The sequence below is a fragment of the Eretmochelys imbricata genome, chromosome 8, assembly GCF_965152235.1.
Source record: "Eretmochelys imbricata isolate rEreImb1 chromosome 8, rEreImb1.hap1, whole genome shotgun sequence".
Taxonomy (NCBI): Eukaryota; Metazoa; Chordata; order Testudines; family Cheloniidae; genus Eretmochelys; species Eretmochelys imbricata.
The window spans coordinates 88,785,103-88,812,522 of NC_135579.1; the positions used below are offsets into that span (position 1 = coordinate 88,785,103).

A 27,420-nucleotide genomic window follows, 5' to 3' on the forward strand; every position below is an offset into this window, starting at 1 on the left:
TAAAAGTACCAGAGAGCTGGGGCTCAATTTAAATTTACACTTCCTTTGTTTTCTTTTGTTGTATTTTGAGCTACAAGGCCTTGTGTACATCTATAGCACTACAGAGAAAGTAGATAGCAAAAAGATTGTTACCATATCTTACCCGCTATATATGTAAATGTATCCTGGCTGGGGACTTTCTTCCATAAAAAATCCTGTTGCTGATTATGCTGAGCTGCAGAAATCCATTCAACTATGAACCACAGAACTGATCTTCCAATGTATTTAGGCAGTTCCCATTTGACAGAGATTCCTCTGTTGTCATCATGGCTAATCTGCATGTTGATGGGGGATAGGAAATCTGCAAACGAGGTAGGAGGAGTGATATGACTAAGGTGGGCCGGATCCTTCCAGTCATAGGAAGGCCCATTAAATGGCTCATTCTGCACAGGGAAACTGCCTATGCTCTGAAATAGTTTAAGAACTGATCTTGAAATGAGAGAGAGATTTTACACATACATGGAGCATTTTATATATTAAAGGCCCATTGTCGAGTTTATCGCACCTTCTCTCTCTGAAAATCTGTATCTATTGCTTTTTACAAGAAATACCTCTGATTCTTCTAACAGAGAGACTCAAGAACAATCTGAATTTTCCACTTTATTTACCTAATGCACTTTTTATTTTGTTATTTTCACTACATAACCCCTTTCACTTGCAGTGTCTGTGGGACTTTCCCTCGTTGCTGAGTGCAAGAAACATTTTAGAAAACAGGAAAATGTGGTTGTGGAAAACCACAGTCATTGGCCTGGGGAATCTGAGGCAGATGTAGACCCTGAAACTACTTCTAATTCCCTGTTGTTTTGTTTGTTTTAAATGATGAGATGTAAAGGTGAAACTTGCCTTTATGGGAAATGAAAGAGGTTATTTTCACTAAGGTCCTGTGTATTTAAGGAAAATGCCCATGTTCTAAGACTGCTTTCAAGACCTAATTAAGCAGCACAGTTGTGTCAGCTGGAGCCAGCCAATACAGACAGCCCAAAACTTATTTTTAAACCTCTTGTTGAACATTGTCAGAGGGGAACATTTGAAATATATGGCTGCTTATTGTCTCCAGGTCACACAGTCTGGCGTCTTCTGGAGAGCACTAAGTTCATTTACAAAAAGGAGTGGGTGGTAGCAGAATTTCCAGAGGGTTTTCTCCAATTTAAAGCAATAAACAGAAGATTCCCCCCCCCGGTTCTGACAAAATCAGATTTCAGTTAAAGCCAATGATGAAGTGTGCATAATCTTACCGTTAAAATTACTGTGCTCTTGGGTCACTGTTATACTGGCTGGCATGGAACTTCCCTTTGAATTATATGCAGTCACATGGATGGTACGCATTGCTGGGGAAACCAGAACTTTGCATTTGGTGTCTGATGTGTTACATAAGTTAATCATTTCTCCCTGGCTTTCATGGAACACAGTGTAACCCAGAATTCTTCCTCTGGCATCTTTTGGAGCAAGAGGCTGAAAACAATGGAAAATAAATGCCCTTATAGAACAGTGTGTTATTTGCTGCCACTGGGGATTACATTCCTCAGTTCACCATCCCCACGCATAGTGCTCCGCATGAAATTGTAACTATGTGCCAAAAGTATTGTTAATTGACAAAGGATCTCAAAGGACTGGAGCGAGATTCATCAACATAGCATGCAGAATACTCCGGAACAATTTCCTCTAAAGGAATAGACACAAACAAATTTTGCCTTAAGTTTCTACAGGCATGTCATTGTCTTTGTTCTCTTTCTTCCCTTGAACAAACTGGCTGGTTACTGCTTATACAAGGAAACCATCACTTTTCCTTGTATCTTTGAACTCCCATGTAACCAGGATGTGGAACACTCACCGATGAGCCCTAATTTTGCTCCGCAGTAGAGCCACAAAACTAAAATCTCTTCCTTCCCCTTCTCCCTGAGCCCACAACTCTGCAGGGGAGACACCCTCATCCCCCCCATCCCCCTTATGTGGTATCAGGATCCAGGGGTATATCTCCTCCCTCCACCAGGTGGGCTTGGGAGAAAGATGCAAAGACCAGCCAGCCAGAGGGGCAGAAACAGCCAAAGCAGGGACCTTTGTCCTTTTTGGAAAACTTTCTACAGTTTTGACAGGACTTCTCTGCTCTTTCGTGACTGGCTGCTTACTCCAGCCATCCCCCTCTCCCTCCTTCATAGGGTATGTCTACACTGCAATTAGACATCCACAGTTCAGCTGGCCCATGCCGGCTGGCTTGGGCTTGGGCTGCAGGGATGTTTCATTGCAGTGTCGGCTTCTGGGCTCAGGGTGCGGCCTGGGCTCTAGGACCCTGTGGGTCTACACTGCAATGAAACAGCCCCGCAGCCCGAGCTAGCTGGCAATGTAGACGTACCAATGGTCTCTCTTCATCCCAGCTTCACTCCTCTTACCTTCTTCTCCCTCTCCCTGTCCACCAGTGTCCCCTCTCCCTTCTACTTAGCTGATATCCTAACCCTCCTTCCCCGCAAAAGTAGTGGCACTAACATGCTGTTTGCTGCCATCACACTGTTCCTGCTGCTGACGTATTCTGCCCCTACCCCACCCTGTGTCTCTTTTGTCTACTTAGATTGTAAGGTCTTCAGGACAGGGGCTGTTTTTTTTTTGTTCTGCGTCCGTACAGCACCTAGGGAAACAGGGTCCTGGCCCACGACTGGGGCTCCTAGATGCTACAGTAATACAGTAATAATAAATGGTGTTTTAGAATCCCATAGACGTATTGGAGCATGAGCTTTCATGGGTGAATACCCAGAAGTGGGTATTCACTCACGGAAGCTTATGCTCCAATACGTCTGTTAGTCTATAAGGTGCCACAGGACTCTCTGCCGCTTTTACAGATCCAGACTAACACGGCTACCCCTCTGGTGCTTAGAATCCCATGTGGCTTGAAAAAGAAAATGGCATTACCTTTATCAAGACTGTGACTTCTCGGCTACCGTTCATGTATACTGGACCCATAACCCTCCACACATCCAGGATTTTAGAAGGTGCTGCATTCAAAGGAAGTACAGTAACTGAATCAGTGATTTCTGGTATTAACATTTAAATGAACAAGGTAATGGCCATGATTTGGTATGTGACTTAGTTCAGTTTTAAAATCAAATGAAATGGCATCAGCAAGTATTTTCAAAGCACCCCCTTGGGGGCATTCTGAGACACAGGCTCTGGCAGATATGTTTCTATAATCTTTCTAATAATAATTAAGAACTGAGCTGCCTTTAGTTTAGCTCCTTAAGACAGCAGGGAAGGAGTTGATGATGCCTGGTCTCAGGGACCTGCTGGTACACAGCATGTCTCTCACTGCCTTTCGGGCACCGTGTGAGCCCTATTTGTAACTGTGACCCGCTGGGGTCCACTCCCTTGTTTGTGTGGCTTTTTGTACCGTCTACCTGACTCCCCCACCCTGTCTGTATGAGTTGGAAATTGTCCTCTTCTATTGGTAGATAGTTCCCATGAGAATCCCAGGGTTTTCCTCTGAACTATATTTAGTGCCTTACCCAAACATCAGTGAATCTGATTTGGCTGACTTTTCAATTGAAGTTTTGTGGTTTGGTTTCATTGTTTGGTACTTATAGATGCTTTGTGATGGGCCCCCTACCAATGGATGATTCATGGAGTTTAAGGCCAGAAGGGACTATTAGATCTGCATCACAAGCCATATTTCACCCATTTACCATTGCATTAAGATAACTTGCCCAATAACTTGTGTTTGGCTAACTCCTATCTTTCAGAAAGGCATCCAGTCTTGATCTGAAGACACCAATAGATGAGGAATCCCCTTGGTAGTTTTTTCTAGTGATTAATCACCGTCATTGTTAAAAATCTGTGCCTAATTTCTAATTTGAAGTTGTCTGACTTCAATTTCCCACCATTGGTTCTTGTTTTGCCTTTCTCCCCTAAATTAAAGTATTTTCTCCTTGTTAAAGTATGTTGTCATCACAAAGTACTTGTACACTGTAATCAAGTCACTTCTCACTCTTTTTGGTAAGCTAAACAGTTTGAGATTTCCAGACCTTGCATCATTTCTGTGGCTCTCTTCTATATCCTCTCCAATTTTTCAACATCCTGGTTAAAATGTGGACACCAGAACTGTACACAATATTCCAGTACCAGACTCACCAATGCCATATACAGAGGTAAAATTGCCTCCTTACGCTTACTCATACTTAGAGATCCAAGGATCACATTAGCCCTTTTCGCCATGTTATCACACTGGGAGCTCATGTTCAGTTGTTTTGTCCCCTAAATCCTTCTCAGAGTCACTGCTTTCTAGGATACAGCCCCCCCATTCGGTAAGTGCGGCCTACATTCCTCGTTCCTAGATGTGTATTGTAACTTTGCATTTGACTACCTTAAAATGCATTTTCTTTGAATGGGCCTGTGATGGGGTGTTTACCCCACACAGGACTGAAAGGTGTTCAGATGGCCAGGAAGGCCAATTAACTCCACAGACTACACCTGTAGGAGGAGCCAGAGAGCAGGGGATTGACTGGGAACAGACGCAGGGCAGGAATAGGTGGGACTTCCATAAAGCCAAGGTGCATACAACAGAAGGGGGAACCGGAGGGAAGGAGTCTCCAGTCACTCCCTGGGAGAAGGAAGGTGTATCTGGGGCTAGAGACAAGTAGCTTAGTTACTCCCTGGGAAGAGGGCTGTGGCGTGGCAAGCCCAGAGCAGGGGGAGAGCCAGAGAGGGAGGCAAGGCTCAGGGGAAAGAGCAGTGAGGTATGGGGTAGGTCAAACCTTGGCTGCTGATGAGAAGGCCCCTGAGCCAGGACGTGGAGTAGAGGGCGGACCTCGGTCCCCCTACCAGCCACTGACAAAGTGGCACCAGTGGGGCAGTGAGGAGGAAGAGAGCCTGAGCCAATTTGCCAAGAGGGACTTTGATACTCTGGAAGGTGGGAACATGTATGGTGACCCAGCCAGAGGGCCGAGTCACAAAGAGGAGGCTAATATCAGAGGGGTAGCCGTGTTAGTCTGTACCCACAAAAACAACGAGGAGTCGGGTGGCACCTTAAAGACTAACAGATTTATTTGGGCATAAGCTTTCGTGGGTAAAAAACCACTTCTTCAGATGCATGGAGTGAAAATTACAGATACAGGCATAGATATACTGGCACATGAAGAAGCGGGAGTTACCTTACAAGTGGAGAACCAGTGATAAGAAGGCCAATTCAGTCAGGCTGGATGTGGTTCGCTCCCAATAACTGATGTGGAGGTGTCAATACCAAGAGAGGGAAAATTGCTTTTGTAGTGATCCAGCCACTCCCAGTCCCTATTCAAGCCCAAATTAATGGTGTAAAGTTTGCAAATGAATTGTAGCTCTGCAGTTCCTCTTTGAAGTCTGTTTTTGAAGTTTTTGTTGTTGAAGGATGGCTACTTTTAAATCTGTTATTGAATGTCCAGGGAGATTGAAGTGTTCTCCCACTGGCTTTTGTATGTTACTATTCCTGATGTCTGATTTGTATACATTTATTCTTTTACGTAGAGACTGTCTGGTTTGGTCAATGTACATAGCAGGGGGGTATTGCTGGCACATGATGGCATATATCACATTAGTAGATGTGCAGGTGAATGAGCCCTTGATGGTGTGGTTGGGTCCTATGATGGTGTCACTCAAGTAGATATGGGGACAGAGTAGGCAATGGAGTTTGTTGCAGGGATTGGTTCCTGGGTTAGTGTTTCTGTGGTGTGGTGTGTAGTTGCTGGTGAGTATTTGCTTCAGGTTGGGGGGCTGTCTGTAAGCGAGGACTGGCCTGTCTCCCCAGGTCTGTGAGAGTGAGGGATCATTTTCCAGGATAGGTTGTAGATTGTTGATGATGTGCTGGAGAGGTTTTAGCTGGGGGCTGCACATGATGACCAGTGGTCTTCTGTTATTTTCCTTTTGGGCCTGTCCTGTAGTAGGTGATTTCTGGGTACCCGTCTCGCTCTGTCAATCGGTTTCCTCACTTCCCCAGGTGGGTATTGTAGTTTTAAGAATGCTTGATAAAGATCTTGTAGGTGTTTGTCTCTGACTGAGGGATTGGAGCAAATCTGGCTATCTGGCTATTTGGACTCTCTCCTCAGACCCTATGCTACCAGCACTCCTAGCTATCTTCGTTGACTTCCTAAGGAAACTACAATGCCTTGGTGATCTTCCTGAAAACACCATCCTGGCCACCATGGATGTAGAAGCTCTTTACACCAATATTCCACACAAGGATGGACTACAAGCCATCAGGAATAGTATCCCTGATGAGGCCACAGCACACCTGGTGGCTGAGCTTTGTAACTTTCTCCTCACCCACAACCATTTCAGATTTGGGGACAACTTATACCTTCAAGTCAGTGACACTGCTATGGGTACCCGCATGGCCCCATAGCATGCCAACATTTTTATGGCTGACTTAGAACAATGCTTCCTCAGCTCTCGTCCCCTAGTGCCCCTCCTCTACTTGCACTACATTGATGACATTTTCATCATATGGACCCACAGAAAGGAAGCCCTTGAAGAATTCCAGCTGGCCACCCCACCATCAACCTCAGCTTGGACCAGCCAACACAAGAGATCTACTTCCTGGACACTACAGTGCAAATAAGTGATGGTCACATAAACACCACCCCATTCCTGAAACCTATTGATCACTATTCTTATCTACATGCCTCCAGCTTCCATCCAGGACATATCACACGATCCATTGTCTATAGCCAAGCCCTAAGATACAACTGCATTTGCTCCAAGAACGTCACAGAATACCTAATGTGGCCAAAGTGGAGGTGGGTGGAGCTCAGGAGAAAGCAGAGGCTGCCGGAACATTAGAACCGTCTCTCTCAAAGGGGAGATGGGATATTTTGTGAGGCATCTGGTGGTTGTGAGAAAGCCATTTCCCATTGAGTAGGGTCCCTATGTGAAGGGGAGTTGAAGGAAATTAATACAAAGCCCACCCCCTGCAGAGGAATGTATGTAAATGCAAATGTAACCAACCAACCCTGTGACTGCGTTATTAAAACAGAATCTCAAATGCCCCGATCAACAGGGGTAGAGGCAGAGCAGGCATCACACCAGTGTGTGGGGCTGGAATCAGGACGGTTCCAGGAAGAGTTGAGACGTCTGCTCCTATAACAGTTGGTGATACATCACCTCTAGATGGAAGCAGAAATCAACCAGCAAGCTTTCTGGCTACTGACAATGCCAGACCCAGAATTAGCCAGCAGAGGGCACCAGCAAAACACTGCTGCGAGACCACTTCTTTCCTAGATGTGCTGTTAACTCCATTTGCCCATCAATTTGTGGGGCGTTTGCTTATGCTAACATGTGGGAAGTTACTGGGGTATGTTTGCAGGATTGGGGGGGTTAATTTATAATTCTGTTCAGAATCAAGTGGCACTCTGCACGACAGCAGAGCACATAGAATGACTGAATAATCCAACTCGGCATAAGAATAGGATCAAATTAATTATGCGGTTGATATACCAGGAAATAGCCTCTGTTGTACTTTCAAAGATGAGGCACGCTGCAAACAGGTAAGTAGCATAGTGCCTTTATGACCAGTGTGTGAGTTCTACCATGGTTCATCTATCCTCCCTGGATGGAAGTACTCATGGTATCTTTAAAAAACTATATCCAGTAATGAGATGCTAATCAGGGGCCTGATCCAAAGCCTAATTAAGTAAATGGAAAGGTTCCCTTTGACGGCAGTGGCTTTGGCTCAAGCTTTGGATGGTGCTGCTGTATCATTCCTGCATGTGCCATGGGTGGGAGGCAGTGATTTAAGGAAAGGCGTCACAGTGCATTGGCTAGGGCTGATGCCAGCTGCATTAGAGCAGAGGCAGAATGGGTACAGCAATTATTTTACTAGCTCAGTTTAAAACACAGGACAGTAACTAGCACTGATACTCTGTGCACATATCAATGCCTTTCATGTGAAGATCTTTATATACATTAAGGCTCATAATGACCCTATGACGTAGATGAGTATTGTACCCATCTAGCAGGTATGTACACTGAGGCGCAGAGAGGTTTAAATGATTGCCTAAGTCATTGTCAAAGCCAGGAACACAATTGTGATATCTCCAAATCTCCTACTTTAACTATTAGAGATGCTGTCTCCTTTGACTGATGTTGTTTGTAGTGTTGTCGAAGCCATGTTGGCCCCAGGATATTAGAGACAAAGTGGACGAGGTAAAATCTTGTGTTGGAGAAAGAGGCAAGTTTTTGAGTTACAAATGACCTGAAGAAGAGCGCTGTGTAGCTCAAAAGCTTGTCTCTTTCACCAACAGAAGTTGGCCCAATACAAGATATTACCTCGCCCACCTTGTGTCTCCATTGACTGAGTCATTTAAAAAATGGCACTAACTATTCTAATGACATCTATCCTGATTGGTTAAATGTCAGAAAAGGTTAAAGCCCAAAGATTACAAAAAGTCAATCTCTTCTTTGCAGATACACTTGTATTTGTATTTTTGCGTGTGTGTTTGAATCCCAGGTGCAAACCTGGCTACTTGCATCTCTAGCTACTTAACTACAGCTGTCAAAAGGGAGGTTGCACCTCAGCCCTTCTTAAAAAATGTACCCTTTATGCTTTCAAGTGGGAAATGATGTGTCACATGCCATCATAAATATCTTTACAGTGGGCCTTTATTCCCCTGTAGCTTGCCAACCAGGAGGAATGGGAAGTGTTTGTAGCAAGAGAGATTGTCACACAGGGCATGGCTTAAGTGACTATTTTTTTACATTTAGTCTGATTAGAAAATCAAATGCTAAGTTCCTGTTTTACATGGTAAGGGACAAACCCTGGTTTCTTTGTTGGATTAAGGTGGAAGAAGATGTAAGGAGCATTCTTTATCACCACCATAGCACAGAGACAGGATTTCTCATCAGTGATTAAGAGCACTAAGAGGTGGGCCCAGCTAACATTCCCATTCCTTACACCCTGGCCCAAAGGGACTCTGATGAGCCAGCAGAGGTCCGGAATGGCTAGACTTCCAGCTGGCATGCACTGACCAGTGAATCTGAACATAAGAATGGCCATACTGGGTCAGACCAAAGGTCCATCTAACCCAGTATCCTGTCTTCCAACAGTGGCCAATGCCAGGTGCCTCAGAGCCCTGGTCTACACTAGCACTTTAGGTCAAATTTAGCAGCATTAAATCGATGTAAACCTGCACCCGTCCACACGATGAAGCCCTTTATTTCGACTTAAAGGGCTCTTAAAATCGATTTCCTTACTCCACCCCTGACAAGTGGATTAGCGCTTAAATCGGCCTTGCTGGCTCGAATTTGGGGTACTGTGGACACAATTCGACGGTATTGGCCTCCAGGAGAGTGCTCCATTGTGACCGCTCTGGACAGCACTCTCAACTCAGATGCACGATTGTTTGCCGTTGCTCTGACGCAGGGAGGGGCGACTGAGGACACGGCTTACAGGGTTGGCTTCAGGGAGCTAAAATCAACAAAGGGGGTGGCTTTACATCAAGGAGTATTTCAGGCAGGACTTCACAGAGGATTCCAATAAGAAATGGTGCACCTAAGTTATTGTTCTTATTGGAACAAGGAGGTTAGCCTGGCCTCTGATTGATACATGGCTAGATTTACCTCGCTGCACCTTCTCTGTGAGTGACTGCAGTGTGACCTAGAGGAATGAGTCCCCTAGACAGGGGAGGGGGGGAAGCAAATGAGTACAAAACAAGTCTGGTCTATTTCTTGTTTTGATCCACTCCATCTATCTTTTACATCTTTGGCTGGCAGCAGACGGTGCAGAAGGACTGCATGCCATCCACATCTCATGGCTGCTCGGCAGAAGATAGTACAGTACGACTGCTAGCAATCCGTATCGCCTGCCTGCTCACCATAAGACGGTTCAATAGGACTGACTGCAGGACTAAAGAGAATGACCTGGTCAAGTCACTCCAAATTTAGTCCCTGCACCCATGTCTGCCCAGGCGCTCCCAGCCGACGTGGCCAGGAGCACCTTGGACACGACGAGGACGGCTACCAGTCGTATTGCACCGTCTGCTGCCAGAAGGCAATGGGTTGCTGCTACTGTGTAGCAATGCCGTACCGCGTCTGCCAGCACCCAGGAGACATACGGTGACGGTTACCTGAGCGGGCTCCATGCTTGCCGTGGTATGGCGTCTGCACAGGTAATTCAGGAAAAAAGGCGCAAAACGATTGTCTGCCCTTGCTTTCACGGAGAGAGGAAGGGAGGGAAGGGGGGCCTGACGATATGTACCCAGAACCACCCGCGACAATGTTTTAGCCCCATCAGGCATTGGGATCTCAACCCAGAATTCCAATGGGCAGCGGAGACTGCGGGAACTGTGGGATAGCTATCCACAGTGCAACGCTCCGGAAGTTGACGCTAGCCTCGGTACTGTGGAAGCACTCCGCCCAGTTAATGCACTTAATGCACTTAGAGCATTTTCTGTGGGGACACACACACTCGAATATATAAAACCGATTTCTAAAAAACCGACTTCTATAAATTCGACCTTATTCCGTAGTGTAGACATACCCAGAGGGAATGAACAGAACAGGTAATCATCAAGTGATCCACCCCCATATCACCCATTCCTAGCTTCTGGCAAATAGAGGCTGGGAACACCATCCCTGCCCATCCTGGCTAATAGCCATTGATGGACCTGTCCTCCATGAATTTATCTAGTTCTTTTTTGAACCCTGTTATAGTATATATAATCTGCTGCTCCAGTAAGGTACACCTGACAGTCCACTGATTCCTCCATGTTCCAATAGCAGGGTAACTGGAAGCCTGCACCATTCCACTCCCTTTGACAATTGCCCCAAACAAGGGGGTGATCTCATTCAAAGTTTTTAAAAAATGAGAAAAAGTGATGCATGACAGCAAGAGATGGAGAAATTCTCTTGTAAGCCTGGGTGTGAACTCACCTGCTTCTGGGGTTGTGTAAATAAAGGGCTCACTCCATCCACTCCAATAGCTTTTGGCAAGAATTAATCGGCATCTCACTTGAAACTCATACTCTGTGTTCGACTCCAGGCTGTAGTCTGTGTGTGGCCCTCTTGTCACATTTATGTCCCATTCTTTCATCTAAAATTGACAAACAATATAACTTTCCAAGCTGTACTAACTAGCCTCATGAAATTAGACATTCTTTCAGAAACATGTCCTGGCACCTATTAATGATGTTATAACAATCCCCGCCCAAGTGGCCTAGCCCTGAGGGAGTAGGCCCCAGCCTCCCTAGAGCGCCTAGGAGTTCAGGATCAGTGTGGGCACTGCACCGTGCCTTAGCCTAGAGCTGTGTTCATGGCCAGCTCCTCATACCAATGTGGAGGGGAGCGTAGCCATGGCCCTCTGTCCTCCTTATCTGTTCTGGCTGGGTTTGCACCTCTGGGGGTGTCAGGAAGAAGCAGTGCTCCCCCAAATGGAGGGATTGGGATTGTGCCCCGTCCCTCTGGCAGGGTGTGAGGGGTGGATAAAATTCTCCACATACACCCTGGCCCTTTTGCATGGTCAATCAGAGGCGGGGCACAATAGAGACCTAACAAGCTGATGTTAAACTGACCTACAAAAGCAGTCTCATCTCTTAGGGATCTTCTACATGGGACATTATACCAGTATGATGGTGTGAATTTAATCTGCAATAGTTATTCTGGTATAATTCCCCTGGCGGACACTCTTATTCTGGTATGAGTGGCTTTTCTAGCTCAGTTGGTCATTTTGGAAGTGATTTAAATTAAACTGTAACACTGGGAAATATCTTGAATATTGCGTTAATTTTCCTTTGCTTAGTATAGGGTTTATCTAAAGAATTCTGCAAGTACAGAGGTAAATTAATTTGAGTTACAAAGCAATGCAAATCTGCACGTGGCAGTGAGTGGGTGTTACTGAATAGTTCAGTTGGAGCCTCTCCCTTCCAAATTACCTGTTCGAATCCAGCCTAAATTACAAATGCCCTAATGCAGTTAGTAATCTCATGGCTGTTTGAGAGTGTATGTGAAGCGACGAGGTGGTCTCAGTCCAGGTGTGAGTGGACAAGTCCACACACAAAACCAACATCACTAATTGACTCCTGGTAGGAGTTTCAGTGGAAAATCTTAGAGTACCCCTCAGAAGAGGTGTCTCTAGGTTAGGTTTGATGCACACAAACAGGATAGTGCAAAGAAGCTTTCACCATCCTGCCACTGCTGTACCTGTCTGAATAAACAGAAGACTTCAGTCTCCAGGATTAGTAGCTTTGCACCTTTTACAAGTACTTAGTTAATTTTAAAATGTTTTAAAAACAACCCCTCCAAATACCCTTGTTGTTATGGTGCTATTATGTCCGTAAGGAGGATATGCAATCGCTTGCAAATCCTTGTTTCATAGACGTTCTCCTCTCCATATTTGAATACAGCAAATGACTGCATGGAAAAACGCCAGAGAATTGGTATCAATAATCTAGCCCAGCAATCTTTCACGCAGGGCCCAATCCTGCTCCCACTGAACGTAGTGGGAGTTTTGCCATTGATGTCAATGGGAACAGCAGCAGGCCCGTGTTATGTAGTTGAAAAAGGGTTGCCTCACATGCCAAGTTTGGTCTGCCAGTGCTTTGTATCTCTCTTCACAATATACGTTCTCCATGGATGTTTGCTTTTTCCAGTGGAGCATGGTTTTCGGTGCTGAGCTGTCTGTAGTTTCAACATTTGTGACAACAGGTGTAGCTGGTATCACTAGAAGAGAGACAAAAGAATGGTGAATCTATTCTGAGCCCATGAAGAAAACGGTGCCAGTCTATCACTGTTAGGCTCTGCTATAATGATTTTTTAATACACTTTACTACAGAGGAGATCTGTTTTCTCCTGGGAGAAATATATCTTGATTTTTCAGTTTAACCTGCTAAAAAGCCCCATCAGAGAAAAATCGCTGGACAATTTCACTGTCAGTTAAAGATAACTTTCCATTAATCAGTTTTATACTTTCATTAATGTACACTGGGAATTTAAAGTTGGAACTAACAGACAGGCAGTATGAGACTTGCTGTAATTGAAACGTACTACCAAATCACAGGCTTTGTGAGCCTCAATGTCAAAGTACTTTACTCAAATCCAGCACATCGCAAAAAACTAAGGAGAGAGCATACTGACCAGTGAAAGAATATTGATGGAAAATACTACAGACCAACTTGAGAAGAACAAATAAGAGAGGGCCATAAGACAGTGTATCAAAATGTACATCAGCAGCTGGTTCCCTAATGTTAAACAGCACTCTATCAATTTATCACCGATGCGCTCAGAAATCTTCAGTACTGCACATCCATCTAGATGTAGATTTTATCACTTTGTTTAGGGTTTATTTTAGTTCATACATATTACAACCTGCTTTCAAAGCCATTACTGAGATACCACATGTTACCTAAATCCTCAAGGTTAACTTGCAGATGATCCGAATGTGCTGTGCCTAGGTCGTTTTTGGCTTGGACCCAAATAGAATACAGTTTGCCTCCTTGTAATTTGCTCAATGAAACGTTGAGCGCTGCATTTGAAGGAAATGCTTTCTCCTCCTCTGTCTGTAAACTAAAAAAGCAAAAAGCACCGGGGTAAATTCCGGGCCCCATTCAAGTCAATGGGAATTTTGTCATTGACTTCAATGAAGCAAGGAAAGAGACAGCATGAAAGCCAGTTTAAACCAATATAATTTAAAAACAAAAATCCGTGAGAATGGGGATGGTAGGGCCACCACATTGTTACAACGGTTTTGTCAGTCTTATCTTCTGCTGCAAATGCAGCCCAGCAGCTCATTTAAGATCAGTGGTATGATAATAAATTGATCCTCCTGCACTGTGGCAGTCTCCTACATTCCCGAACAATCTCCAGTTGGTCACCCAGACCAAATAGGACGACTGTCGGGCTAGTGATGCCACCTTTTTCCTTAGCAATATATACCATTGCCAAATTGATACTGTTGTAGTAGCCTCTTTTCCTACTACTTCATTGCATCATAACCCCATTATTTCTCATTTTGCCATCCATGTCCAGAATTCTAAACAAAAGGAAAGACGGTGATTTCTCATTCACTGGATACTTTTTTGTGAATCTTTGTACTGACAGTGTTGTTTTTTCTGAATAAAATAGAACCTGGTGTATTTAGTTTTCATGGATCTACTTAGAAAGGTCCAAATTGACAGGTGAGAGCTAAGCAATGAGGAAGAATTCTGCAGTAAACACTACAGTATTTTAGCATTTATTTAAATTGTTGCTTTACTGTCTCAAGACATTGTGGTAGATTATAGCATCTCAAGACCTCTTACAGGGCTGGTTAAACAACTTGATACGATCTCTGGACAGTGGGTCCTTACTGACAAATAGAAACATATACATGCCATACATTTGAGGGTGGGAGCTTTACTCTATATTTCCTTCCTTTTCCACCCCACCCTTCTGTTTCTGACTTGCCTATTTCTCACTTTCCAATCCACAGTCTTTTGATTAATCTGCGGGAAGTCAGTTTTCTCTCTGCTGTTAAGTTTCATGAGTATATGTACGCTATTGAAAGAGGATGGAACTCTAGAGGGCTGGGTTCAATTCCTGGCTCTGCCACAAACTTCCTGTGTGACCTAAGGCAAGTTACTTAACCTCTCTGTGACTCATCTGTAAAATGGGGATATTATTTTCCTTTTCATCCTTTATCTGTCTTGTCTGTTTAGATTGTAAGGTCTTTGGGGCAGGAAACTATCTCTTGCTATGTGCATGTCTACACTATAATTGGAGGTGTGATTAAAGCTAGAATGAGTATGCCTACCCAAGCTGTAATCTAGCTAGCACAGCTAAAAATAGCAGTGAAGACACAGTGGCATGGACCCCAGAGCCGGCTGTACAAGCCTGCCTGGAACTCTGGGTACGTACCAGTAATGCTAGCCTGCAACGCTGACTGTGTCACTGTGTCTTCACGGCTCTTATTACCTTTGCTAGCTAGAGTAAAGATACAGTGCAGATGTCTGCACCAGAGCTGCAATTGCCCCTCCGATTTCAGTGTAGCTATACTGTGTTTGTACAATCCCTAGCACAATGGGGCCCTGATCTTGTTGGGAAGGCTAAGTGTTACAGATAATTAATGCTGTCTAGCACCTCCCAACAGAGCACGGGGCCCTTTTCTCCCACTGCCACTACTCCAGTTTTACAGAGGGGTAAGTCCATGGAGTTCTACGAGCATGAGATACGTCGGCATACAAGTAACATAACACAGTGATGGCTCAGGCCCATTGAGTAGAAAGCTGGCTTTTGTTTTACATTCTCGGTTTAGGTTTGACTAGAAACACATGCTCAACTATGAGCCAAATAGCACTGATTAGACAAGTAATTACAACACTGAGCAGAAACCTAGGTCTTAAAAGATTTAAATCCTAAACACCACCTCATTTGCGTTAAGTGAGAGCTAGCCATATACACAAGGCAGTTCACCTGAAGAGATCTGTAAGGTGGTGTTCTAGAAAGTGTAACTAGGACACTCTGTCTTTCCAGTCATCAAAACTAGAACATTTATATAATCGTGCTTGGTTTGTGGCTGCTGTTACGCTGACCACATACGATTAGACCGCATAGTCATACTGGTACTTCAGGTTACAAGAGCTCCCCAGTCTTAACCATTGCCCCCAATTAACCTAGTTTGTTCTGCTGTTTTCTTTCCATACCATTAGCACCTTTACCACAAAGCACACTAGCAAGTGAGAGAATCAGTGAGAGCCTCTTGCTTTTATTCCTTTGAAACACTCAGAGCCACATTCTAAGCCCTGCAGAGAGCCCTCTACTTCAATTGTTCTTGGTTTTCAACTAAACATGGCAAGAAGCTGTCCAGGCAGGACTTACCTCTTCAGGAAGAGAATGTAATTAGTACTTAGGTAGGTGTACTTCCCTGCATCCCAAGCACAAGTGAGGTGGTCTGAATGTTCATAAATGACACAAGTTAAATTGGTCGGACTGTCCGGTGGATCTACAAAGATAGATTATATGCAAATGTACGTCAGTTAGGTAGTTAATGGGCAGCTCATCCAATGACTGGACATTTAGACATTTGAAACTGTAATGTCCTATAGAACCTAAATATAGGGCTCTATATCTTTGAACAGAAGTTATGAAGACGTGCTGCATTTTACCCATAATTGTTTGATACCAGAATCAGATGATTGTGTTATTCTGTGCCTTTCCATAGTGGGTTTTAGATGAAATTTTAAAGTAAACTCCACTAGTATTAATGAAATTAATCTTCCACTGGGCTGGGATGCTGGAACTCATTGTCCTAAGGATGGAGCTTGCAGGCTGCAGGCAGGGCATTCCTGGCACCTATGGGATTCACTCTGCCAGAAACACACTTAAAATGTGAATCTGGGCCTTAGCTGACAGTCCAGATAGTCTTCACTCAGTCTTAAAGCTACAGGCACCAGGGAAACGTAATGTTTTCTCCTCTAATTTAGAATGTTAATGAGCCAATTTAAGCCATGTCAGTGTGTGGCCAGATACCACGTGGATGGGCATCTTGGCATTTATTTGTTAGAAAGATTCATCACCTCCGTGGGGTAGATCAGTATTATTTTACAGATGGGTACAGTGAGAAAGGTAGGCATGAAGGGGTGGGGGACAGCCTGTCAAAAGCTCAGAGGCGGTGGCCAAGGATCTGAAAGCAAAGACTGCTTAAACTCTATTAATCCCAGGCCAGATGTGTGACTTCCAGCACACTCAAGCAGACACTGGTGGTAAATCCAGCTGTACTGCTATCTTACGGCAGCTCTCCTGCCAGCAGAAGTGTTCATGTGGCTGCTGCAATGAGGGGCTCTGGAGTGTGGGGAGGGATTTAATGTTACTCAAAACAGTATTAAAAATTTTGCAGCCACGTCTGCATAAAATGCACGGATTTGGAAAGGAAACCATCTCATTCCCAACTCCTTCCACACTCTGGCTGCCCCATCTTCCTCCTCTCAACTCCACATGTCAGGGTACCCATACTAGTGATGGTGTAGAAGGAAATAAACTATGGCACATCAGTTTGCCTCTCTGTGCCTCAGTTTTCCTGTACATAAAATGGGGATAATGGTAGTGACCTCCTAGTAAAGCGCATTGAAATCTACCACTGAAAAGTGCTGTATAAGAGTTAGGTGGTGGTATAAGCCTGGAATGATGCATAAAGTCGCTTCTGTTACTTGACTCAGGGAGTTCAATAGCTCCTTGCCATTTGGACAAGCACATGACAGGACAAGGATAGTTTCAGTGTCACGTCCAGATACCTGTACACTGAATATGCACTGAAGTTGCTACTAATGACGTATATCAGCTGACTCCAGTTACAACATAACTTGCTGGTTAACTACAATATAGGTGTAATTACTAATAAGACCCCAAACCTTTTATTGTTAAATAAATAAAATAAAAAATGTAAGTTTCACTTTTCAACTGGAAAAAATACCCACACTGCTTTTGTGTGATTGAGGGGAGGGGAGGCATCTAAAACTATTAAAAGGTCTAATACTGTAAATCTGAAAATAGCCTGCAACCCCCAAAATACTAACACCGTCTAGGAAGGAATAACAGTTTACACCATCTTAAAAGGGATGAAGTAGAATTAGTGGGGAAACCATCATACACACAGCAAATTACTTACGTCCTGCAGAAAACTGTGTGCCACATACTACCATATTTGCCGCTTTGCTGGGACACTTGGCATAACACAGGACAGTGGAATATGGTATCCTGAAATCATGAAGCTGAAGTTGCACTGTAGTTTTGTTTATTGTTGTTAATAATTTGTCTTCTATATGAGTTTTATTTAGTATCATGTATAACTTTGCCATTTGACAGTTTACCGTAGAGTGGCAATTTATGGAAATGTTCAAACCCATCTGAATGACTGGAGCTGGCTCTATCCACACGTATCCAGAGCAGCGAACGTTTATGACACCTGTGAAAGCAGAATTGGATTACAATAAGGCTCTGGTTGCCTATTGAAATAGAAGAAGCGAACGTTTCGGTTATGCAGCACATTTGGCTGCACTTCTTTTTGACGAGTCAAATGATTCCAGTGGACGCTGCTTAAAACCAGGCCTTAATGAACGAGGTCAGACCTAAGTCCAACAATTGTCCCTGGTTTCTGCAGTGCTCCAGAGTAGCGTCCTGAGCGGAACTTCTACACCCACTTCAGGTATAGGTTAGACAATGGAGGATGTCTGTTGATTTTAGTTATGAACCTCCCTTGTAAAGCACTTTGAGATCTACTGAGGAAAAGCATTATATAGGATTTAAGTGTTGCTTTTGTTAAAATGAATAAGGCAATCAGTATAATATCCCTTGTATTATTTGTTTGGATACTAAGTGTAACCTGTTTTACCCTGCACCTGCAGTTTCAGTTTGCCACAGATTTTTGCACTGAGACTGTGTGAGAAATACATGTTTGAAAACATAAGTGCTCGGGGCTGCGAGGTCCTGCCAGGCAGGGTGGTGGTGTGGCTGGCTCCGGCCGGGTGGCAAGACTGCCTGTCCCGCTACTCTGAGCGGTATGGTAAGGGGGTGGGGAGCAGGGGGTTGGATAAGGGGTAGGAGGTTCCGGGGGGCAGTCAGGGGACAGGGAGCAGGGCGTGGTTGGATGGGGCGGAGGTTCTGGTGGTGGGGGCAGTCAGGGGACGGGGAACAGGGGACGTTGGATAGGTGTGGGAGTCCCGGGGGGCCTGTCAGAGGGCGGGGGTGTGGATAAAGGTCGGGGTGGTTAGGGGCAGGGGGTCCCGGGAGTGCACGGTCAGGGAACAGCCTTGTCCAGCCCTCCACACAGTTTCGCAACCCCGATATGGCCCTTGGGCCAAAATGTTTGCCCACCCCTGTGCAAAGCTATTGATAGCTAATGAGAGCTTAGAGTTTAGATCACAATGTCATGCTAAAGGGAACATTTCTACAGCAAATCAGTGGCTGTGAAATCCTGGAGTACAGAAGCCCTGCCTTCCAGACCCTCTAAAACAGGGGTCCCCAACGCCGTGCCCGCGAGCGCAATGGCGCCGGGGCAGTTGTGTGCGCCTGCAGGACACCGCGCCACCGAAATGCAAATGGGAAGCAAAGTGCTAGTGAAGATTAGTAAGGATGTCAGAATATGGCTCCATGGCCAGTATTTATCAATGATCATAAACTTAACTGGCAGCACCAATTAGCATGGGGTGGCTTCGCTGCCACCAGACCTCCATAGGAGGCAGCATGTAGCTGACCCAGGAACAGACTGGGAAGCAGATTTTGACTCGAGAGTCAGTCGTATTCCCAGCTCACCCAGCTGTGACAAAGGGGGAGAGGAAAGGTAATATATATGTGATCTATCATACATCCTGTAGCACACTGACTGGTTCATTGTGGGCATGAAGCCAAGGTTCCACCTGTGTGGGAGGGGGGAAACACAGTGACTCGATACATGCTGTTCTCCCTTCTGCACAGCTCTCACTGGTACAGGTCACGGTGCAGAGATTAAGGGGGTGCCTCATCCCCAATGCCCCCACATTCTCCTGTGAAGGCACATAGAACCTGGCCCTCTGAAATGTCAGCAGTATGCAGTAAGAACTCAGATAGGAATCACCTGACTTCACAAATTTCAGATTGTGCTTTAATAATGACTATAGGGAGATAACCTTTTAGAAACAGATCTGAGCTAGAGCAAATATAAGTGGATTAAGGCAGGTCCACGATAGAAGCACAACGGCCCCTTATGATCAGATTACAGCTCTGCACCAGAGATGACAAATTTAGCTTCTGAGTGATATCAGATGTGATCTGTTCTTCCTGGAAAGGCGTGGCTGCCTTGAAACCTCTGACTTCTAAAATGTGCAATAAAACGAGGCATATCTATATGTCTGTAGGTGGCAAACAGCTAATAGAAGGCCCCAAAATAGTTAATATGTTCATTTTATTTCAACTACATTCATTTTATACTTGGCGGTTTATCAGCTCTGTGTTCCATTATGTTAGCTGAAATGTATTTATTTCTCTAAGACACAAAACTACACTAACTATTGTTCCTGAATTCAGCACTGAGAAGTGGGGAGATGGAAGACAGACTATACCTCTGTAAATCCAGCTGAAGAGTATGTGGAGCACCACTGCCACCTTAAATCTCACCATGGCCTGATTGATCCGTGGCTGGGGTCAGTGGAAAAGCATGGCCTCTGAAAAAATGAAATTAATATTAGACCTTTCTCACACTAAACAATACAATTCTGAGACCAGGTTCTAAGACAAAACAAAACTAATAACAGGAAAGGCCAGTATCAGAACCTATAACACACAAATGTCATTGGTCCTGCTAGTTTCTGGATCTGTACACACTGCTATAGCTCTGGTCCTACCTAACTTCCAGACCTACAGAAGGGCCTAAGGCAATTTTCCAGATCTACAGCAGCAAAAATTGAAAATGTTGGTCACAGTAGGATGCATCCTTAGATGCTGCTAAATACAGTGGACCAAATTCATGACTGGGGCAATTCCATTGAAGTTAATAGGGGTGTGAATTTGGCGAGGCATTGCTTAGAGCTGGTTGAGGAGGCAATATTCAGAGATCTGAGTTCCAGGGCTAGGGTTTGCTAGAGAGGAAAGTATACAGAAGCTATAATGTGGAATCTTATGTCTTTCATGGTGAGTACCTAAAGTAGATATGGCCTGCTTTTCAGAAGTGCAGACCACCCACAGCTCCTGTTTTTAACTGACTCCTTTCTGTCAGTTAGAGAAAAGGAAAATGACTTGCTGTAAGGTGGAGCACTTGGTTAATTTGCCTGCTGGTTATGACTTTGTTTCTCATTTTTCTATTTCTCTTCTTTCTTCTGCTTTGTTTTGAAGATAGATTTTGACTTCTTAAGAAAGATGTCACATCTACCGCAAATTCACTTGAGTACTTTCTAATTAGTACTTTCCTGTGACACTTTCTGGCACGTTCTGATGGTGAAGGGGATTTTTACCCCCAGTAATCTTCAGACACCCACATCCCCTTTGGTAGGGAGACAAAGTGATTTTTACCCCTCCTACTCCTGACCTATTGTGCAGGTGCCATCAGGCTCTAGAAGATTTAGATTAAGCCTCTGAAGTGCCTAGTAATTTTGGGTGTCTCTTGGAGCCCAACTTGAAACACTTTTAAAGTGGCCAAAGGGTGGGTACTCAGCACTTTCTCCAAATCAGGCCCCTTCAAGGTAGTCTCAAAGTTGAGCACCCAAATTCACTAGTCACTTTTGAAAATCTTGGCCTTAAGCCTCACTGCAACCTGATTGCTCTAGATCAGTTTTCCCCACTCTGTAGGCGTGCCTCCCTAAGGGGGCGCGGAGAAATGTTCGGGGGGGTTGCGGTGAGAACTGGGCCAGCCCCTATGGGGGGTGGGAAGGGAGCACCTCCCCAGTCCCGACTTGCGCCCAGTCCCCTCTCCAGCACTCCAGCTCCAGCCCCACCCCCAGTCAAGGTCCTGGTGTCAGGTCCCGGCCCCATCCACGGCCTGGCCCCGGCCTCAGACCCCAGCCTTGGACCCCGGCTGCAACTCTCACTTCTGGCCCTGGCCCCACTCCTGGCTGCAGCTCCATTCCTGGCCACGGCCCCAGCTGCAGGGCCAGCCCTAGCCTCGGCTCCCAATCCTGGACCTGGCTCCCAGAGGGTGCGGATAGATTACATTACGGATAAGGGGAACGTGGCATAAAAAGTTTGGGGACCACTGCTCTAGATGCATCTCTGCCAGCATTTGCAAGGACTTGGAATTTTTGAGCCTTGTAAAGATCTAGAGGTTTGATGTCCAGTCCCATGGAGGAAGAAATAGACTGGGCCTGGAAATATATCAATGTTCTGAAGAGAGAGGCAATCCACCATGTACATGCATTCTTCTCATGAATTCATGACATGCATGGATTTTGGATAAACTTATTTTCTTGGTAAAGCCATCCAGAGACATCACTTCCTTGTAGGCTGCTGGTACTCAGCACTTGAAGAGCTCGAATCTGAGCTTGTTTAGAAACAAAAGGAATAGGTGCAAAAATGTGCTGTACCCCTCTCTGCCCTTAGGGCATCAGAGCTTACACCATGTATTGTTACCTGGCATGGCAGAAATGGGACCGAATCTGGCTCTGAGCTGGGTGTGTTATTCCAGGGATATTCAGTAAACTCAGCACCATCTGGGTGACGTGAAACTTAAGAATGGCAGGAGCCCAGGCTCCATCCTCATTAAGCCCTTCTCTCTCTCTATCCACAGCTACTCCTCGCCCAGTGCTAGCCCCTATCTCCTCTCTTTGGAGCCTAATAGGAAGGCTGATCAGTGGCCTGCAAGCCCTCCTCTCACATTCATTCCAGGTCTTCAAGGGCAAGGTTATCGCCCCTTTACTGTGCGTCTAAAAGGCATGCTGAGTAGAAGCCTCCTTAGCCTGCCCTTTTCAGGGGGTTGTCTGATGAGACAGCTGTCCCCCAATCCTGGGAAGGTCTTTTAAGGACAGGGGGTGTTTGGAAGCCTCTCTTCCCTTTATCAGGCAGCAGTGTGGCAGGAAACTTCTGCATTTGTGGCTCCTGGCTGTAGAGTGACTCTGGGAGTCATCATCAGCAGGAGTAGTTTGCTTCCTACCCCATTTGGGTGATGGAAATGGGTGGCTTCCAGCTCCCTGGAAGACTTTTTTGGTAGGATAGCAAGAAACAGAGAGAGCTACCAGAACACTCTCCTCCCTGCCACCCCTTCACTCCAAGCACAGAAGACGGGGCTAACTGCTGTTACTTTGAAGGCTCCCAGCAGGGAGGGAAGGGGACAGTCCCCAAAGTCAAGACAAGAAGGAAGGGGGAATGGAGCTCTTCCCTGGATGATTTCAGACATATGGGGAATCCAGCAGCCTGTTAGGCAGAGGTAGGTGTGTGCCAGGAATGGATTGGAGGGTGAGGGTGCACATACCCCCAAAGCTTAGCCCAGGCTCAAACCTTTTTGCAAGCCTGGGTTGAATTTTGGGGGTTGTTGTAATCATTTTTACACAGCCCTAGTTTTCACATGTGTGCTTATATAACCCACACACTTCCTGGGTGTAGTGTTCTGTCCCATCCAGTGGCAGAGACCACTCAGAGAGAGAGAGAGAAAAAATGAGTTTGCTCTACAGCCTTGGCTAATAGCTAGTTGACTTTTAGCTCATGCAGTAGAGGCTCATGCACTATGCCCCAGAAGTCCCCGGTTCAATCCTGCTGACGACCAGGGTCTGTTGAAGTTACATTTCATGAAGCACATTCAATCTTAAACCTGCAGATGAATCTGGGTTAACGTTCATGCATTTATTTGATTGTTGTGTCTGTCTGAATCAGCACAGGCTTGCAAGTCATTTCTTGTCTAGACACACTAGTATCTCTTCTCTAGTTCTGGTGTGGAACCATTCAACTGCACTCAGAAGAACCTGTCTATAATTATGTACCACTATGGACTACCATTTAAAAATTCACTATTTAAATAAAACATTAAACGTTAGCTAAATTACAATAATTCAAAAACAAACTAATGGGTAAAGGGAGAGGATTAAAGGGTCAAAAAGACCAATGGATGGAACATGATTTCTGAGACCGCAATACTTAATGGCAGTAGGAAAAGGACCTAAGGAGATTTAGCCTTGCATCAAACATCTGGAAGCATACAATAGAATAAAAATGGCTCCAAATATCACAACATTCCAGGTAGTAGCAAGCTCATAGAATCAAGGTGCATCTTCCCACAAGAGCAGATCTGCAGAGGAAATATACTTGGAAAGCTCCAGTTACAGATGAATAATCTTCCTTATTAGAAGCAATGCTAGAGACTTCAATGGGACTATTTACATACATAAGATTATGCAAGGGGTAGTCAATTATTTTTTGTCAAGGTCCAAATTTCTTGGTCAAGATATAGTCAAGGTCCAGACTCCAAAGAAACGTTTTTCACACCACAACAATCTTTCTCAATTTCCTAATGTTTGCCAGTTATATAGAAAAGAAATCTGATATATTTCATATTTACTGTTTGATAGCCATGAGTTAGGCTTAATTCAGCTGTTAAGAAAAATGTCTTTCTGATAATACAAACATCAGCCTATTACAAAAATCTCTCCCCCCCGCCACCCCTGAAACAATAATGATGATAAGTAAATAAAAGATTTTGCGGTCCGTTCAATAGCATCTGGTGGTCCAGATTTGGCCTACGGTCCACCTATTGACGACCCATATGATGGGAGCTGTAATTGTTTTCCTAGGTCTCTTCCATTTATAATGCTATTAGATTGGTTTTACCTTCCCCTAACTTGTGCAGGATTAATCACTCTGGTATTTTTCTCTAGGGCGTCATCCAGCCTAGTTTTAAAAGTCCCAAGCAATGAGTTTTCTCCTTTTCTCCTTGAGAGACTAGCTTATCACTCTCAGGAAGTCTTCTCTAATACCCCATCTCAATTTTTCCTTGCTGAATTCGATCCCTTTACACCTAGTTTTAATCCCTCCATACCACCCTGTCCCTGACCATTTTCTCTCTTATGAGCCCACAGCCCTCCAGAGAATGCCAGAAATCCACATGATATTTCACAGTGCTGGACTTTTACATTGAGACCCAAGTTAGATGTAACATGGGTAAAATCAGAGAATTCTCAATTGATGATGCCTCTGAAGGGGCTAGATTATGAAATATCTGGAGCTGGTGAAACTTGGCACAGCCATGCTTATTTTTGATGGGTACACAAGCATGACTGATGGGCAGGACTGAAACCTCTTCCTGGGATACCACATCTATTTTGGAGGCTATCTGCACATACACATTAGCTACTCAAGCACAACTTTGAGGCATATGAAAGTATGCTGCTGCAGCTGGCTCTCTGAGGGGAGTCAGCAGTGTTTCTATTTTGTGAGGCTATGCATTTGTGGATCTCAGTTCAAAACTGAGCTCTAGGAGATACAGGATTGGCACTAGCTGAAGGTCAATAATCGCTCTACCCTGCTGTTTAAACTGGTACTTAAGGCTATAGAAAAATGATCAAAAGTAGATATTGCCAAATAATATTTTTAAATAATCCCAATGATTTGAAAAAAAAAATATATTTCCAATGGAAATGGTAATTCTTCAACTGCTGTACATAGTGATCTAGAATACATATCTAGAATGTCTAATGCATAACAAGAATCCTGGTATTTCTCCTTGTATTGCCTTTGCCACAGTGTTCTAAGATTTTCCTCTGTGTTGGAGATGGCAAAAATACTTCTTAGTCCCTTTCATCAACTTTCATACTCTCTCTCCTTATCTGATCTGGTACATTTTATTTTAACACCCTACCAACATCCTGCTACGTTCCTGCAAGTTAAAAGAAACAAATAAAAAACACACATGCTTTGAAAAAGTTCTTCTTTCAGAAGAACTTTCTAACCTCCAGCTGTAACATTTAGATCAGGATTTCAAATAACACCTATTTGGGAGTTATTCAAATTTACGGTTTTATTCCAATTTATAGGGGCCACTTGCAAACTTTAGAATCAGATGCAGGCTTGGAATTTGAACATCCCAATAATTTAGAAGTATCTGGCACTGGAGATTCGATCCCATCTCTACTAAGAACTCTGACTACTAAAAACCTCTTAGGCCAGGGGTGGGCACACTTTTTGGCCCGAGGGCCACATTGCAAAACTGTATGGAGGGCCAGGTAGGGAAGGCTGTGCCTCCCCAAACAGCTTGGCCCCCCGCCCCCATCAGACCCCTCCCACTTCCTGCCCCCTGACTGTCCCCCTGAGAACCCCCCACCCATCCAACCCCCTCCTGCACCTTGTCCTCTGACCTCCCCCTCCTGGGACCCCACCCCCTATCCAACCCCCCCTGCTCCCTGTCTCCTGACTGCCCCGACCCCTATCCACACCCCCGCCCCCTGACAGGCCCCCCGGGACTCCCACACCTATCCAACCCCCCATGTTCCCTGTCCCTTGACCGCCCCCCCCAGAACCTCCGCCCCATCCAACTGCCCCCTGACAGGCCCTCCCAGGACTCCCACACCTATCCAACCGCCCCCTGTCCCCTGACTGCCCCCCAGGACCCCTCACCCCGGCCCTGGCCCCCTTACTATCTGCTCAGAGCAGCGTGTCTGGCAGCCGCGTCGCCCAGCCCAGAGGGCTGTCCGCGTGGAGGCATGGCTGCGGGTGAGGGGGAACAGCAGGGGAGGGGCCGGGGGCTAGTCTCCCCAGCGGGGAGCTCAAGGGCCAGGCAGGACAGTCCCGTGGGCTGTAGTTTGCCCACCTCTGTCTTAGACCCAGATTTGTAAAAGTATTAGGTGTTGGGGTGCTCAGCATTGCAACACCTAACTGATTTAGGTACCTAAGTCTCATTTTCAAAAGTGATTTAGGTACTTAAGACCCTAAATCCCATTGACTGTCAATTGGATTTTGGCTCCAAACTGTCTGAATCCCTTTTGAAAATGAGAGGTAGGCTCCTAAGTCAGTTAGTTGCTGCACTGCTGAGTGCTCCAGTGCCTAGATACCTTAGTATACTGACACTGCATTGTAACGTACAGCAGGGGTTCTCAACCTTTGTCTTTCTGAGCTCCCCCAATATACTATAAAAATTCCACGGCCCATCTGTGCCAGAATAACTCTTTTCTGCATAGAAAAGCCAGGGATGGCATTAGGGGGTAGGAAGCAGGGCAATTGCCTGGGGCCCACACCACAGGGGCCCCCGAGAAGCTAAGTAGCTCAGGCTTCTGCTTCAGCCCCAGGTGGTGGGACTCAGGGCCCTGGGTTTCAGCCCTGCATGGCAGGGCTTAAGCTTTCTGCCCTGGGCCTGAGTGAGTCTAACACTGGTCCTGCCTGGTGGACCCCCTGAAACCTGCTTGCGGCCCTCCAGGGGACCCCGGACCTCTGGTTGAGAGCCACTGACTTACAGCAAATAATCTGGACAAAGCAGTTGTACCGTGTGAAGCATGTTTACAGAAAGCATGAACAAGAAAGCAGTAAAATACTCAAGCCTGCTGCTAGCAGCTTCAGATATAAACAACAAAATCTTATCAAAGTTTTGAGGAGTTTGGTTATTTTTTTACCTTGCCATCTGTCAGGACATTGTTCCATTTCTGTAGTCAGCTCCTTGATTTCTCTACTCCCTGCTACCTCACAGCATTTTAAAGAGGCTGGGACTAATTCAGAGTTCACTGCTCTAACAGAAACTATCAGCAAAACCCTGACCTACATTACTGATCACTCAAAAATAGCTTATTGTTTCCAGTTTGACAAGTATCTTTGACTCTGAGTCATTCTGTGGGAAAACCCAGCACCCCTTAAAGAAACAGTCTCATTTTTTCTCTCGTGGCTTTTTGGAAAAGTTTATTTTTAAATTATTATTAGTCAGGGTTTTTTTTAAAAACAAACAAACAAACAAACAAACATTCTCAATTTCCTAATGTTTGCCAGTTATATAGAAAAGATAATCTGATATATTTCATATTTACTGTTTGATAG

The 27,420-nt window shown here is 45.1% G+C and overlaps 1 protein-coding gene across 1 annotated transcript in view; it reads right to left on the reverse strand.

Moving 5' to 3' along the window:
* Nucleotides 1-27,124, reverse strand: part of IL23R (interleukin 23 receptor) — a 39,270-nt gene extending 12,146 nt beyond the window's left edge. The window contains exons 1-10 of the mRNA XM_077824681.1: nt 27,006-27,124; nt 20,049-20,150; nt 17,621-17,917; nt 15,835-15,958; nt 13,385-13,545; nt 12,557-12,702; nt 10,918-11,077; nt 2,941-3,023; nt 1,275-1,491; nt 143-340 (exon numbers count right to left, since the gene is read on the reverse strand). Coding sequence (XP_077680807.1) covers nt 143-340; nt 1,275-1,491; nt 2,941-3,023; nt 10,918-11,077; nt 12,557-12,702; nt 13,385-13,545; nt 15,835-15,958; nt 17,621-17,917; nt 20,049-20,106 — 1,444 coding nt within the window. The 5' untranslated portion in view covers nt 20,107-20,150; nt 27,006-27,124. The remainder of the gene's footprint in view (nt 1-142; nt 341-1,274; nt 1,492-2,940; nt 3,024-10,917; nt 11,078-12,556; nt 12,703-13,384; nt 13,546-15,834; nt 15,959-17,620; nt 17,918-20,048; nt 20,151-27,005) is intronic.
* Between the last annotated feature and the right edge of the window lie 296 nt (nt 27,125-27,420).